The sequence below is a fragment of the Rutidosis leptorrhynchoides genome, chromosome 2 (genome assembly GCF_046630445.1).
Source record: "Rutidosis leptorrhynchoides isolate AG116_Rl617_1_P2 chromosome 2, CSIRO_AGI_Rlap_v1, whole genome shotgun sequence".
Lineage (NCBI taxonomy): Eukaryota > Viridiplantae > Streptophyta > Magnoliopsida > Asterales > Asteraceae > Rutidosis > Rutidosis leptorrhynchoides.
This window is the reverse complement of record NC_092334.1, coordinates 43201008-43218641: the sequence shown is the minus strand read 5'-3', so window position 1 is coordinate 43218641 and position 17634 is coordinate 43201008. Positions and strand designations below refer to the sequence as shown.

Sequence of the window (17634 nt, the reverse complement as noted above, 5' to 3'; positions counted from 1 at the left end):
GAGTTCATCAAGATTATTATTAAGTCAATTATAGTTGAATATGTTATGAAATGGTACGCATGCCGTCAACTTTCGATGTAAAGAAAGTTTGTCTTTTAAAAACGAATGCAATGTTTGTAAAATGTATCATATAGAGGTCAAGTACCTCGCGATGTAACCAACTATTGTGAATCGTTTGTAATCGATATGGACTTCGTCCGGATGGATTAGGACGGGTCGTTAGAACCACCACTCGAACAACTCCCTATATCCATTCTCTTGTGCATATCCTTTAACACCGTCAACATTTCCTTAGCATCCCTGCCTCTTGAAAATCAACGTGAAAGAAACGTTGCAACGATGCGTTCAAATCGTCTAACTTCAGCGAGTGTCGGTATCTGATGTAGAAATTCCATTTGATATGCTCACATTTCCTTACGAGGTCTTCTGCGGCTTCCAACTGATTGATAAACATTACTGCATTTATGTGTCTTGTTTTGGTTGATCCATTAGTAGATTCAGCGTAATGATTTCGTCGAAAATGGGCCTGATTTTTGTGATAGTTTCTTGTATTTGAAATAGTTTGGGCTTAAACTGCTAGGTGTTTTTTTTGTCACTCGTTTAATGACATTCTGATAATTTAGATACAACGTCTCCTAACACAGCACCAATTATCAGTCATTGAGAGCACGTTTGTCATGTGGCTTTTAAAAGCTTCGAGATTTTCTTACTCTTGCAGGCTAAAAGCTTCGTTTGGATATAAAAGCTTGAACTTTTTTTATTATTTTCAAACAAAAATCCTAAACAATATTACAGTTACAGTTACAGTTACAGTTACAGCTACAGCTACAGCCAGTGGCGGAACTAGAAATTTTTTTCACCGGGCGAATTCTTATTATAAGCGTTCACATTCACTGTACATTTTTGGGGGCAAAATACGGATGATTTTGGGCAAAATATGAAGACTTTAGGGGCAAAATATCGATATTATGAGGGTAAAATATGTAGGCTTTTGAGGCTAAATATGAAAATCCAAAAACTTTAGGCCTAAAAATTTAAAACCACTCGAGGCGGACGCCCTACCCCGCCCCACTGTGTTTCTGCCCCGGGCCTACATCTGCAGCTTCACCAAATGTTTCAGAATAACTAAAAGCTTAAGGGTCTAACTTAGCAAACATTACTTTGCACTCTGCAGTATAGAGTTGAAATTTCAATTAGCAATGAGCATTATAGGTTATAACTACATAACTTTGGTCCATCAAAAAACCAATTGTTAAACTGAAAAAAGTATTTACTCCAATCAGGTAAGTTCTTGAATATTTTAACAACATAAAGTTGATTTTTCCATTAAAACAAAGAATAAGACAGACCAGTTAATAAATTAAATATTTCATCGTTCAAAACAAGTAACAACAACAGTGATAATTGTTTTGAATACTAACATACCAATAATCAAATAAAGCCAGGCTTTGATGGAAAAAGAGATGATAGAACAGGAAACAGTGGTTGTGGTGATCGGAGATCCGGCCAGCGTTTGTTACTATGGTATTTGAGTTGACCATCCAGCATGCCCCATTGGAGCGGTCAACCGATTCAAAATTTTCAAAGTAAACCCTTAACTCTTAAACAAGTTAATATTTTATTATTTATTTACTTTTTTTTTTTTTCGTTACTTCACTATCATACATTATTTATTTAATTATTTTTTTCCTTTTCAAACAGAAGACGCGTTGACCTTAACATCCAATCATGAAGCCTCTATTCATTTCCCTGAAATTCAACCATTTTCATATCTTTTAAACCATAGAATCTTTACACAAGGAAACTGTGCTTCACTTTACATATAATTTGTAATGTAAATCACTAGAAAAATACATACTTTTTGTCAATGGCTATGCTTAAAGATCCTCTTCTTTCTGATGCCGTTTCAAGACTTTTTGATACTGTAATATATGTAGCACAAACAATAGCCAATTTCAAATCTGAATTGGGTCTACTCCTAAACACCTTAAACAGAATAACACCAATCGTTCGTGACGTCATAAACCTGAATCAAAAACTCAACCGTACTAAACTTGAATCCCAAATGTTCATAGACGAAATCCAAGACGCCGAAAAACTCGTTCGAAAATGTTTGAAAATCAAGAGAAACTTCATTAAAAAATTCAGTCATTCATTGAAGTTAAAAGATGTTAACAATAAGTTGTTACAGTTTTTTCAGTTAGAAGTGCAGGCGGTTCAGACACGTGATATAAAACAGGCACTTGTTGAGGTTAATGATGTGTCACAAAAACTTGATAGTTTATCTATGAATGTTAGAGAGTTGCATCAGACTGTGAGTTGTAATTCTATGTCAACTTCGTATAGAAGAGAACAAGTGGGCCCATGTGAGTGGGACCGGGGGCGTTTGGGTTGGCGAGTTCCGAGTCTTCCTAGAGGAATTGTGGCGTTTGATGAGCCGTTAAAGAAGTTGAAAGATAAGATTTTAGCAGATGATATTGATGATGAGGGTGGTTGTTCGATGGAGACTGATGACGGTTCTGTTGTTGTTGTTGCGGCTGCTGGTGGTTGTGGAAAGACTACTTTGGTCACTAAGTTATGTCATGATCCTGAAATTCAAGGTAATCATCTGTTCGTATTGCGTACAGTCTATGGGGTTGGATTACTCGCCCTTCCCGGGTAACCCGAACAGGGAAAACCTTACCACTTCATTTGTTCGTATTCGTTTTCATTTAGTTATAAATATTGTTTAGATATTTAATGGTTTTTATATATGAAATTTGTTGTTAGTTGGATGGATTTTATATTAAACTTTGATCGGTATCCAAAAATTGCAAGAAATATGTCCGTAGTTGCCGGCTATAAGTGAAACCATGGTGTTAGGGGTGGCAATTTGGGTCAGGTTGGGTTGACGGGTTGAGATTATCCTACTGGAATGTTATATGATCTGACAAACGGGCCGGAAATTTCAACCCAAACCCAGATATAGCCCTGCCACCAGTAACAAAATCTTAACTTGAATGCACTGCAATTTTCAGAAGTTATATAAATTCAAGTTTGTTTGGTCACCTGCATTAGACTGATAACATGGACTTTTTTCTGAGTTTTCGACTCGTTTTGCGAGCAGACTATTCTCGAAGCAACCACCTGCTATGGACTTGTGATATTAACATATATACTTTTTTTTTGACAGATAAATTTGGGGAAAAAGTCTTTTTTGTGACGGTTTCAGAAACGCCTAACTTCATGGTAATAGTCAATGATCTTTTTAACCCGAGTTCCTTCGGTCAACCGATTCCATTTCAAAGCGACGAAGATGCAAAGCATAAGTTGGATAACTTTTTGCGAGAAAAATTACCAAGTCCTATGCTGATAGTATTAGATGATGTGTGGTGTGATTCGTTTATAAATAACTTCCCTTCGAACATCAAAGGATGCAAAATTTTAGTCACGTCTCGAACCGCCTTTCCTAAATTTGACGTGTTTAAGTTTGACCCGTTGAGTGATGAGGACGCCAAAACTCTGTTTCAACGCTCTGCATTTACAGAAAGCAAGAAACGGCCTCGAGCTGCTGTTGATGATGTTCTTGTGGTTCAGGTAACATTTTGTCTTTATACCAGAGTTGCAAAAGTCGGTTGTGGCAGCCAATGGTGTTGTTTGGTGACTAGCCCGTTTCGACTAGGAAAAAAACGTTCTAAAAGTTGGTCAACGCTCAAAAATACCCGACCAACGCCGTTCAAATTTTCTTTTTAAATAGTATATTATTTTGCTCAATCAATAATTTATATAGCTAAAGCTAATATTAAATCTATATTAAAGATTTTGCTAGTGTGATTTAAAGTGTTATACTAAGTGGTTACTTACTGACCTGAAAGCGACATTTTTTCAACTTAGTTTATGCACGTTATGACAACCCTAAATCGTTAGCAAAATCTAATATTAAATATTAAATCTATTTATACATAATATTTTTACCAATACATTATACATTATATTATTATATAGATAACAATATTAAATTTACATTATATAGAAGTCAATAAACGTTAACATCCATTTCGACCGTTTTGGCCGACTAGTCATTTCAAGGTCTCGACTGACCCGTCTCCGTCTCGTGTCTTTTTCAACCTTGCTTTATACTATGAATTGATGTATATTATTATTATGTATTTCTTAGTTTGTGGACTAACTTGTTTTGAACTTTTCAATGTAGATGGTGAAACGTTGTAAGAGACACCCGCTCACTCTTTCAGTAGTGGGCGGTTCGTTAAACGGGAGAGATGAACTAGCTTGGAAATCTATGCTAAAATCATTGAACCAGGGTATTTCGGTTTTAGATATGAATGAGCAAGTACGTATTCGTCTAGAAAGAAGCTTTAAGACCTTAGATGAAGAATTTAAGGAATGCTTTATGGACTTTGGGTTATTCCCAGAAGATCAAAGGATCCCGGCTAGCGCTCTGTTAGATATGTGGATGCATTTGTACAACCATGATGATCAGGGCATTGACACCTTCGATAAGATCGTTGGGCTTTCGTATAGACATCTTGTCAGTCTTATGGCTACAGGGTACTAAAACTCTCTCCACTTATTTTGTATATCACATATGACATATACTAATTTTTGTATCGTCTGATGTAAAACTAATTATCGTGTATATGTGCAGTCTTAAGAAAGATTCAGGTGCAACGTTTAACTATTGTGACCATCAATTTGTCAAGCAACACGATCTGTTAAGAGAGCTTGCTATTCACTTGAGTAGCAAAGCAGAAGTGCCCGTTACTCGAAGGAAAAGACTGATTATAAATGCACGAGGAGAAAACTTGCCCGCATCGATTATACAAGTTCAAGAACCCATGGAAGCTCGCATATTGTCAATTTCAACAGGTTTCACTTCATTAATCTCATAAACTTGAATATGGATAATATGTATTAGTTGCATTTATCAGTATCCTAAGTTTAACCATTGGTTGGGACCCACTGGTTGGGGGGTCTGACATCCTTGCAAGAGGTCTCATGTTCGAATCTTGTGGTGGCCAGGGAGTAATCCTGATGGTTGTCGCCCGCCTGGGTAAACCAACTTAGAACTTTTTTATCAGTATCCTAAGTTTCTTACTAATTGGTTAAATTGTTAATCGCAGGAGAGTCATTTTCCTCAAAATGGTGCAACATGAAAGTCACTAATGTTGAAGTTACGGTGTTGAACTTAATGTCGAAGACCTACACTTTACCTCACTTTTTAATGGATATGCAAAAAATGAAGGTTCTAAATGTCACAAACTATGGTTTATACCCAACACATATCGAAGATTTCCATCTTATCGGATGTTTATCGAATCTATCAAGGATTAGACTGGAACGTGTTTCGATATCTTCATTGAGTCCCTCCATTTTAGCATTGGTAAACTTGCAAAAAGTATCCTTTATAATGTGCAAAATCGGAAACGCTTTTGAAAATCTCATCAGCAGCAACAATTTTCAAGTCTGGCCAAGACTAGTCGAATTTGAGATGGATTATTGTCAAGACGTAGTTGAATTTCCGTCGCTATTGTGTAGCAGCGTTCATCTTAAGATGTTGACCATCACCAACTGCAACGATATGGGTCTACTTCCTAATGAATTCGGTAACTTGACTAATTTGGAAACATTGAGTCTTCGTTCTTGTACGAAGCTAGAAAAGTTGCCCGAATCGATTACAAGACTTGAAAAGCTAAACATATTAGATATTTCGGACTGTTTAAATTTGGAAGCGTTGCCTGAAGATATGGGAAATTTAAGTGGTCTTCGAACGATTTACATGAAGGGTTGTACAGGAATACACGAACTGCCATCATCTGTGGAGGAGCTGTATAATACTAATGTGGTATGCGACGAAGAAATATATTATAAATGGTGCGAATACGATAATGTGGAGATTGATTTGGTGGAAGAAAATAGATTAGAAACGCTCATGTTAATCATATGATATGATAGTCACTCCGTATAATGATCCCAAAACTTAGGTTCCCCTGCAACTATTGTTGTAGTTTGGTTTATTTACACTTTTGTCTATTGATAGCATATATCAAGTTGTTTTTGTTGCATATGTGACCATTCATGTTTTATTGATGTAATGAAATAAAGAAAAAAACGAATATTAGTTGAGTATTTTTTATTTTTTTATTTTTTTTTATTGGATAAAAGGGGACAAGCTCCCGGAAAAATATCATAAAACAAAAACTAAGATCGTACAACTACAACGGGAATACCCGAGGGGGCGTTTTAGTGCACATCCCAAACACGTATGACATATCCTATACATAAAATCCCAATCCATCTATACTTGGCCAAAACATGATTAACAAAGTAAAAATACTTGCACATACAGATTGACAAAAGGACTAACTCTGTAATAAAAAAAATATCCATTTTACACAAATCAACGTGTACCATGAGCTCACTGTACGTTGATCAGTGTTCATCCATTTTAGGGTCGTGAGCCCATGGTACGTTGATTTTGTATAGTTGAGCTCGAACGTTTTAGTTGATTCTCGTATATATATTTTGGGCTTCGTTTGTTTGATGTTTTTCTGATTTATAAACTTTTAGTTGTTTTTCGATAAAAAAAAAAAAAAAATCATTTAAAAAAGTTTTTACGCATCCTCATTCTTCAATCGAACCATAGACTGAATACGGGAACCGTAACTCGGTAACAAATTAAACGGCTGGACAAGTCATACACCAGCATACTCTATCTTACCCAGTATTACCACACCACTTTGAAAATGGAAGAAACCCTAATTTCATCAACCGAACCACCACCATCCAACGACGGTGATCCAATGGATGTCGTAACCGTAACTCAAAACCCTAACAACGACCGATCTCCTTCAAATTCCGATTCCGGTTCCGACTCTGACTCGGAGTCAGATGACGAAGCTCAAGCGCTTTTGGAAATAAAAACTTTAGAAACTGAACTGTCTGTCAATCCAGCCAACTACGATGCTCATGTTCAAGTACTTATTTATTTATTTATTTATTTTTATTTTGTGGTATTTTTGTTTGTTAATAGGTTTTCTGAATTGATTGCAGTTATTGTTAATTTGATGTTATGCAGTATATAACAGCTTTGAGGAAGCAAGGGGATATCGATAAGCTGAGGTCAGCAAGAGAGGCTATGAGTCAGCTGTTTCCGCTTACTCCTGCAATGTGGCAGCAATGGGCCAATGACGAGATTTCACTCATTTCGTCCTCTACGTAAGCATTTCGATTCATTATCTTTGTTAACCTTTTGAACTATTGATAGTAGGTTAGTAGTGAGACAAAAATATAGGATGTGATACTTTGAAGTGATATAGTGGCATCCTAGGAGAACAAAGTTTTTGAATGCAAGTTAGAAATGGGCAACAATGTTTTTGAATGCAAGTTAGAAATGGGATAATCATGTGAAGAGGTGCTCAGGAGAGGTTGGGCCAAGATTGACACGTAGATTGTAAACAAGAGGACTGTATGGATAGCAAAGAAAATGACTATGGATAAACACACGTGTGTAGAATGCCACTATTCATATATAGGGACTTTAAAAGGATTCGTTTTCTATGTTATCTATATAGTAAAATGTTGTACTATTTTGTTTGGTTTCACTTTTAAAGTATCGGTGATTCGGTGCTGATAAAAGACTCATTTTAAGTTGTACATGATGCAGGCAGGATGGTACAATTTCTACGATTGAGAAGCTTTATGAGCGCGTAGTATCTGACTACTTGGTAAGCTTTATTTCAGTCTAAGGTGGTCATTATATTCATCTGTTACCCACTATATTAGACAACTATAATTGTATAAGGTTATACTCTAGTTATAGTATAGGGATATATTATGTAATTGTTCTTCCTATATAATGGAAGCTTATGTAGTGATATCAAATGTACCAGAACATACAAGTTCAATATCTCTCTTCCTCTATTACCATCTACTTATAAAAGTTCGCACATTTTGGATTTAGTCTTTTGTGATGTATGGGGACCTGCGCCTGTTACCTCCTTCGATGGTCACAAATACTTTTTGCTGTGTGTTGATCACTTTTCACGATTTATGTGGTTTTTCCCATTAAAACTCAAATCTGATGTTTACGCCACCTTTAAGCAATTTGTTGCAATGGTTGAACGACAATTTCAGACCAAACTCAAATCTGTCCAAACTGATTGGGGAGGTGAATTTAGAAATCTCTCTCAATTCTTTTCTCCACTAGGCATCAATCATCGTCTTTCCTGTCCTCATACAAGTGAACAAAATGGTTTGGTTGAAAGACGACATCGCCATGTTGTTGAAACCGGTCTTACTCTACTCGCTCAATCACATGTACCACAACGTTTTTGGCATTTTGCTTTTGGAACTGCAGTATATCTTATCAATCGAATGCCATCCAGAACAAACTCAGAAACCTCACCCTTTGAACATGTGTTCAAACATAAACCTGATTTTTCATTTCTTCGAGTTTTTGGGTGCCAATGCTACCCTCATCTTCGTTCATACAACAACCACAAAATGGATTTTCGATCTACACCTTGTGTATTTCTTGGTTACAGTACTGCCCATCATGGCTATCGATGTTTCGACCCAAAGTCGGATCATATTTATATAGCCCGTCATGTTCGATTCAATGAGCAATCTTTTCCTTTTACACAATCTAATACAACCATTTCTACACATCCAGTCAATCCCTACATCTCTAAATATCCAAATCCTACCTCACAAACTAAAGATTCACCTTCCACAGTTCCTAAAACTCATTCTGTCCCACCAGAACCACAAAATACCACCACTACACCGCTTGGACACGGCACGATCAAACCACCTATCATTCACACATATCATCGTCGCTCAGAAACCTCCTCATCACTACCTAAACAAAGTCACAACCAACTACCTCAGACTACTGCTACGACTACCACCATTACCACAAACACTGAGCCACCTCCTCGTTCTCGACCAGCCAATCTTCGCCCCAATCCAAAACAAATCCACCAACATAAGGTCACCTCCTATCATACAAGAGGTCCCTCGTCCGACACTGAACCAGCAAATTTTACCATTGCTAACAAAGATCCTCACTGGCGTAAAGCCATGACTGAAGAGTATTCAGCGTTGGTGTGGAATGGTACTTGGTCACTAGTACCTCGTGTTCCAAATTCTAATGTGGTTGATTGCAAGTGGGTATACAAATTAAAACGGGATCAAACAGGGGCAGTACAACGTTACAAAGCACGTTTAGTTGCTAAAGGGTTTCGACAACAACCAGGCATCGACTATCAGGAAACATTTAGCCCCGTTGTAAAATCAACAACCATTCGTGTTGTTCTCTCCTTGGCTGTGTCTCAGAAATGGTCCCTCAGGCAACTTGATGTACAAAATGCCTTTTTACATGGTGATCTTCACGAAACAGTTTATCTACAACAACCACCGGGATTCGTCAATTCAGCTACACCAAATCATGTGTGCCTCCTTCACAAAGCCTTATATGGATTAAAGCAAGCACCTAGAGCATGGTTTCATCGACTCTCTACAGCACTTCATTCTCTTGGATTTCATGGGTCGAAAACGGATACTTCCTTATTTATCTACTCTAATGGGTACACTCTTCTATATATGCTTGTGTATGTTGATGACATTATTTTAACAGGGAACGATACAAAGGAAATAGATAAGGTTGTACAAAGTCTCAGCCGCTCATTTGCTATTAAAGACATGGGTAACTTATCTTATTTTCTAGGGATTGAAGTCACAAGGAATGGTAATGACATGATTCTATCACAACGCAAATACATCCGTGAACTTTTGGAACGCGCCGACTTATCTAATGCTAAACCAGTTTCATCTCCAATGACAACCAACGCCAAACTTGCTCTTGGTGATAGTGCAACATTTGACAACCCTGTTCAATATCGTCAAATTGTGGGTGCCCTTCAATATGTTACATTGTCTCGACCGGACATCACTTTCGCAGTCAACAAAGTCTGTCAGTACATGCATTGTCCCACGATAAATCATTGGTCAGCAGTTAAACGAATTCTCCGTTATTTACAAGGCACTGCCAATTATGGTTTACGATTTATGCACGACTCCGGAACAGTGCTTCATGCCTATACCGATTCAGCATACAACTCGCTGACTAGCTTCTCTGATGCTGACTGGGCAGGTTGTCCAGATGACCGTCGATCCACGGGAGGATATGCTATATATCTTGGTTCAAACCTAGTATCATAGTCTGCTCGAAAACAAAAGACTGTCTCTCGATCCTCAACAGAATCTGAATACAAAGCCCTAGCTGACACGGTTGCAGAACTAACATGGCTTCAAGATCTATTACGTGAACTTCGTGTTCCTGTTAAATCGGTTCCTACCTTATGGTGTGATAACCTTGGCGCTACGTATCTCTCAGCTAACCCAGTCTTTCATGCACGTACAAAACATGTAGAAGTTGATTTTCACTTTGTTCGAGAAAGAGTTGCTCAACAAAAACTTTCAGTTCAGTTTATAACTACTGATGATCAGATTGCTGATATCTTCACCAAGCCATTGTCCCAAGATTTCTCCAGTTACGATCCAAGCTACAGGTTGTTACCCGTCCTTAGCTTGCGGGGGAATATTAGACAACTATAATTGTATAAGGTTATACTCTAGTTATAGTATAGGGATATATTATGTAATTGTTCTTCCTATATAATGGAAGCTTATGTAGTGATATCAAATGTACCAGAACATACAAGTTCAATATCTCTCTTCCTCTATTCTATCAACTTATACACTATCATGTATTAATTATAAGAAATTAGTGCTAAGGTACTCCTATAGGAATGCTTATTTTATAACTAAAAATGTTTGTTTCTTCTTGCAGTCCATCTCTCTCTGGTGTGACTATCTTAATTTTATCCAAAAGTTCGATTCTTCTGTTCATGAATGCTCACCTGCTGGAATTTCTAAGGCAAGGAACCTATTTGAGCGTGCTCTTATTGCATGTGGTTTGCATGTTGCTGAAGGCAGTAAGTTATGGGAATTGTACAAAAGCTATGAGGAAATGGTTCTCAACAACATGGATCAGAAAAACTCGGAGGTACGATAGTAGTTGACAACTCACATTTGCTGTAGATGAATGCTTATTAGTTCTTGCTCCCTCATATTTTATCTTTTTAATTATCTATATAAACATGTGGGATCAATATTTTGCTTTCATAAGCCCTTTGTCCTAAATATATATGCTAATAGGTATTCCCCATATCGTAAGAGGTAACCTTTAAGAAGATGCTCGTTTTGTTATTGTTTTATTCCAATCTGATAGATTATTAATAATCAGTCTAGTGAGTATTATACTTAGTTTGAAGAAAATCCTATCTGTCAGTAAAGAGATATCTGCTTGATCTCCGTGATAAGTATCCAATACACAACATGTAACTGTGTTCTTAGTATTAGAATTCTTGAAGGGATTGATAATTTTCTGTGATTAATCCATTGATATGTTAAACGAATTACACGTCGGATATAATTTTACAACCATGGTCCATATGCTGAGTGATAGCAAATTAGTAGTCTTGGGCTTTATTGCTCTTATACTCTTTTTTGCTCGACTCATAGACCAAGTTAGTAGAGATGCATTTTCTGATAAATACTTGTAACACTTTTCAGCTTACTAAGTTCAACTGTGATGTAGGTATATTTTTGAAATCTGTTTCTTTTTTTTTCTGGTTTTGGCCGTACTACTTGCACACAAACTTCCAGAAAGCTGTAATCCATATGTTGATTATTTAAATTGTAATACAAAAATTGCTATAGTTTCTATGTTTGTCTTTCATTCCTATATCTCAGGTTGTTCAATTTTGGTTTACAGTCGAGGGAAAAGCAGATCCAAAAGATTCGAAATATGTATCATCGTCGCTTATCGATTCCTCATAACGACATGAAGTCAACTCTTCTAGCGTACAAGGCTTGGGAGTCTGAACATGGGAACACTCTTGATGTCAATAGTAGCAGTACCGATGAGCTACCTTCTCATGTTGCCACTGCTTATCAGAAAGCTTTAGTTATGTTGAGTGCGCGTGCTGATTTTGAAGAACAAATAGTAAAAAGTGATGTGCCTGATACAGAGCGGCTTCAAAGCTTTATGGTGTGATATCTTGACTTACTATACTGCATTTGTAAATGTGGAGGTGGCAAATTTTCATTTACTTATGAGTAGGTCAATTCATTGTTTCACTTTTAACGGGGTCAAACGGCTAAAATCAAATATATTTAGCTTATAAGGAAATGGGTTTAAGTGTTTAACACGTTGAAGGCGTTCATTCAAAATGTTGGACTATCGTTGAAAGAATATCTGAAATCAAATATTTTTATCTGCTACCGAGCCTGTCATACCCATCCAACTCGCCACTTCCATTATTGTGCAACCAGTCCTACACTTGCATACGAATGTGAAAATAGTGATATCTTTCTTTTTACTGCAGGCTTATTTGAAATTTGAGCAGTCTTCTGGAGACCCTTCTAGGGTTAAAAGCTTGTATGAACGTGCAATAACTGAATTTCCTATATCAAGTGACCTCTGGATTGATTACACTAACTACCTCAACATGAACCTAAAGGTACACTCGATTTTCAATCTTTTGTTGCCTTCGTGTAACCATCTAAACTTTGACATACTATTTATCTTTTAATTGCCAGACAGACAAAACTTTGAGGGACATTTATAACAGGGCTACAAGGAACTGCCCGTGGGTTGGAGAATTATGGGTTCGACTCATGCTATACCTTGAACGATGTCGTGTTTCTGAGAAAGATCTTTCTGACGTATGTTTCTGTTGTTCTTTTTTCATTGTTTAAATGAGGTGTCAGCTATTGCTTTTTGGAATACTGGAATGGCGTTGATGGATCTTCTTTTAACAAAACGACAACTATTCATTTTTTTTTTCTTCATAAAAAGACACCAATCTGTTAAATATATTATCTATCCCCAACTATGTATCTCATGTCATTTATATGAAAAATATTCCAACTGATAAAATGACCTTATGCTTTTGAAACAACATAAGTACCTTTGATGAGGTCTGACAATAGTATACGTTAAAGTTGTGGAGTTTTCAAAAACTTAAAGTTCGTATTTGACATTTGACATGTTTCTCAGTTGAAAATGGCATAGAAGACAAAATATACATACTTGCGTAGCCTTTATAAATAGTTTTGATAGACGTGCGGCTGCACTGAAAAAAGCTAAATACTCGGGTGTCCACGTACAGTATCGGATAAAAAAGGTTGTATAACCCATGAAAACAAAAATGGACTTTTTATAGTGAACTCGGGCAGAGGTTAAACCCGGGATTATGATACATCTTACAACTTTTAATGCTTAAACTTAAGTTAATATATTTTGATGATAATATATTCATTGATCTCTGAGGCTTCAGGCACTCATGTATGTATATACAAGCTTCATATAAAATAGCTGTTTGTAGTGTGATAGTATGATAGCATAGTAAACCTATGCACACTCATCTTCAAATCAATTATGAAATATGATCAATTAGTTACATTTTAGTGTAATATTGTTTTGAGTAGTGTGTATTAGGTTCAGCTAACAATGCGTATATGTAAGTTATAAGTTGTTATCATTGTTGTATTTCCAAGACTTAAATTTTCACCCAATTCAGGTTTTTGAAAGATCTCTGCAATGCACATTTTCTACGTTAGAAGAGGTACGAACATTTTTAATTGTTAAATTGTTGTTTTGTTATCATTGAATTTGCAAAATTGGCTACATGCAATATGTGACATTAAGGAGATGGGTATTAATCACAGGCTATATAGATTGTTGTGTATTGGGGTATAACTACTGTTGAGATATTTATCAAGGCTGCTGATAAATTATCGATCTTAATTTCAGTATGTAGATATATTTCTCACTAGAGTTGATGGCCTGAGGAGGAGAATTTTGTTTGCCAAAGAAGTGGATGACGGGCTCGATATTTCCTTGATAAGAAATACTTTTCAGGTTTGGCTTGTACTCATATATATATTTCAGACTAGCCTATTTTAATGGTTCATGCTACATCTTTTCAAACATTCTTAAATTGTGTACATTGTTTTTCTTATTACCTAAGATACTTTTTAATTCGCTTTATTTTGTAAGCATATATGCTTATGCTTCTAATACAAAATAATGTTTATTGGCTCTAAAGTTATCCTGGTTTATGGTCGGTTCCAGAGGGCATGTGATTATTTGACATCACAGTTGAATAACACATACAGTTTGCTGCAAATACATAGCTATTGGGCTCGTCTTGAAAATATCATTGGAAACGATATAACTGCAGCTCGTGGAGTATGGGAAAGCATGCTAAAAAACAGGTCAATTGTGTGCTGTTTTCATCTTTAAACTTTTAGCCTTGTTATTGGATTCCATGATCATAATGTTTCTGGATTCATATAGTGGGTCTATGTTGGAAGCCTGGCAAAGCTATATATCAATGGAGACAGAGTTGGGGCACATAAATGAAGCTAGATCTCTATATAAGCGATGTTATACAAAAAGGTTTTCTGGGACAGGCTCCGAGGTGAATAATCTTCTGTCGTATTATGTACCATTATTTGTATTTGATAATAGTGTGTAGTTTTCATTCTTTTGTACCTAACTTGTTAACCATTAGAGATCCCATATAGGGTTGGTTAACAGTATTGCAATACGTGTTTTCGTTTAGCTAAATTTGATGGTAAGCTACTAGAGATGACCATTTTTATGCAATGTTGATAGCCTTTTTGAATGATTAACTTGTTAGTAAACTTACAAAAGAGTATCTGTTTTATAGTTCCTCTCAATTTACAGTAGGGCTTTTATCTAAAAATATTTCGTTCAGGACATATGCAACTCGTGGATACAGTTTGAGAGGCAATTTGGTACGCTGGATGATCTTGATCATGCTTCACAGAAGGTACATTTTCGTGTACGAAATTCCAATATTTTGTTTGTTGTTAGAAATCTTTTTGTTCCTAATGTATTAAAAAATTTCATTCCAGGTAACTCCTCGGCTGCAAGAGCTGCAGTTTTTTAGGTTACAACAAGAGAACAAAAACATTGTTTCATCAACTGATCAAAAGGGTGATTCTACTAAGAAAAATAAAGGTGAAAAAAGAAAGTCTGCTTCAGTTGCACCTAATGAAGAGTTGCCAGCAAAGCGACAAAAAGATGCCCCCGGGAATCAAAACGATAAGCCTCGTCTTAAGACTTCAGTTAAAGCTAATAAAGTGGCTGACACTGTTGCTCCAAAAGACATGCCTATCCATAAAGATGATACGAAAAGCAAAGACCCTGCACCCGAAAAAACTAAAGGCCCTGAATCCGAGAAATCTAAGCAATACAATGACCAATGCACTGCCTTTGTATCAAATCTAAATCTGAAGGTAAAAATTTTTCTATTACGGTTTTAAATATTCTCTCCTCCTGAAGCATAACCGGTTTGAATTATTGGAGGTTAACGAAGTAAATCCATAATTTTCAGGCAACTTACGAAGATTTAAAAGGTTTCTTCAGTGATGTTGGTGGCGTTGTAGCTGTTCGAATATTATTGGACAGGTTCACGAAAAAATCAAGGGTAATCTCTCTCTATCTCTTTTATATCGTATTGTGTATCATTTTTTGCCTGATCAATATTATACTATTTTTGCTGATCGTTGTTCTGGTTCTCGGTTTGATTAGCTTATTTCTTGGATTTTGTACTCGTATCTTTTTGAAAAGGATGTCGAATTTATGTAGTCATACAAGTTTTTTATTGGAGGTAAATTTTTTATAGAAATATCGTGTCTCCTTTCTCCCTTTGTGTGGGAAAAGTTCTTATTTCATCTCAATCTATTTCCCTCCGTCTTACCTTTTTTCTTCTAGTGAAATTTGTCATCAGATCATTCAATTGGCAGACCTCAAGAAAGTAAACAGTGTTAAAATCCTTGGTTCAATGAGAGAAATTGTAAAAAATGGTTACTGGTTTCTTAGTTGAATATTGTAATGGCGTAGCCTGCACATTTTGTTCTTGTTAGTTGGATTGTTATTTGAACACTTTGTTATTATGATTTATTATTTGTTGATTAATAGGGATTAGCGTATGTGGACTTCTCTGATGATACACACCTCGAGGCTGCTGTAGCTAAGAATAAGCAAATGTTTCTCGGAAAGAAGTTAAGCATTGCACGTTCTGATCCTAAAGGCAAACGAAAGGGACCTGGTGGACATAAAAATTCAGCCGAACAAGGTCAGGGCATTTACTCTTCAATTTTTTTTTTATAATAAAAAAAATTTATGATATTGATAACTCATATTGGTGCAATTGTATAGGGCAAAAAAGTGATGATCAAAGACAAGGAAAAGTTGAGCTGAAAGGGAGAAACACTTTTGCAGTTCCCAGAACAGTTAGAGCTTTAGGTTGGTCTACCACCAACAAACCGGCATCATCAGCAACTACTGAAGGTGGAGATGAGAAGCCTAAATCTAACGAGGAGTTGCGAAACTTGCTCCTAAAGAAGACGTAAAACGTCAGGTATTACACATGCCAGCTTGTTGGAGATCGGTCGGGTTTACTTTTAGGACGTTCGTGAATGTTAGTAACGTTAGAAAACATACAAAAAAATGGTTCCCAGTAGAGATTATGTAAAATATGTCGGTCTGTAAGGAAATTTCAGTGTTTCGATTTTGTAATAGTTTTATTTGAAGAAACGACGGTGTTGAGGGACATGATGCTTATATACGAGTAATCTCTATTCAGCATTTTACTTTTTTCTTTTTTTTTTATTAACCTGGGTGAACTTTTTCTGAACCGACTAATTCCAGGACGACTACCCGCTTTGCGAGCAGTCATCGTAGGCGAACTTCCGTGGCCATGAGGGAAAATAACTGACTTTGTAGCTCCATGGAATCAAACCCTTTGACCTTCACATTGGAAGGTCAGAATCTTACCATGTCACTACCACCCACCGAACCGAATCATAATCTAACTGGATTGCAAACCAACCAGTTATAACGATTCTAGTACTGAACCACACAGCAAACCACTAAGACCAAGATTAACATCAAGAATTGCACTCAAGTTGGTTTGGTTTTGGTCTGATTCTGGTTTGGTCTACTGGATATATAGGCTCCAAACCGTTTATGTGCGTCCCCAAGGTTTACATTAGTGAGTTTCACGCTGATAGATTAATTTTACACGTTCAGGATCATATATTATATTTATATAGATAGATAGATTTGTGAAGCAATACATGGATGGTACATGAAAGTGTGTGTAAATTAAAATAAGAAGGAAGTGAATGGTGAAGTTTGGAATTTAGCAATGGATTGTGTAGGTGAATTTAGTGGTGATAGGTGATGATGATTCCTTGGAAAGATATGGAATGTGTCTTGTCTTATCAAACACAGCTTGTTTCGTCATAAACGTTTAATCATAACTTCTAAGGTAAAAACAATTTGAAAATATATACGAGGTAAACAACAAGATTGTCATCGTATCATATCATATAAACCTTTATTGTAAAGGTAAAAACAATGTTTTGAAGATATATATGAGGTAAATACCAAGCTTAACAGTTAACATACTCCTTCCCTCAGTATGGAAAAAGGACTTTTGAATTTTTATTGTATGGATTTAAGATAAA

General features: G+C 36.3%; 2 protein-coding genes across 2 annotated transcripts; both read left to right on the top strand.

Annotated features, from left to right (window-relative positions):
* Positions 1-1780: 1780 nt before the first annotated feature.
* On the top strand, positions 1781-6062 carry LOC139890786 (probable disease resistance protein At5g66900). Its single transcript, XM_071873699.1, has 5 exons — positions 1781-2600; positions 3173-3576; positions 4193-4548; positions 4646-4866; positions 5121-6062. Exons 1-5 carry the CDS (start codon positions 1868-1870, stop codon positions 5942-5944), a joined length of 2538 nt encoding a protein of 845 aa, XP_071729800.1. The 5' UTR covers positions 1781-1867; the 3' UTR covers positions 5945-6062.
* Positions 6063-6637: 575 nt separating this feature from the next.
* Positions 6638-16750, top strand: LOC139890785 (uncharacterized). The gene is made up of 16 exons (XM_071873698.1): positions 6638-6974; positions 7076-7215; positions 7664-7724; positions 10853-11068; positions 11840-12115; positions 12453-12587; positions 12667-12792; positions 13650-13694; positions 13883-13990; positions 14204-14346; positions 14429-14552; positions 14853-14927; positions 15013-15396; positions 15495-15587; positions 16082-16238; positions 16322-16750. The coding sequence occupies exons 1-16, from the start codon at positions 6744-6746 to the stop codon at positions 16513-16515; spliced, it is 2508 nt and encodes an 835-aa protein (XP_071729799.1). The 5' UTR covers positions 6638-6743; the 3' UTR covers positions 16516-16750.
* The last annotated feature ends 884 nt before the right edge of the window (positions 16751-17634 follow it).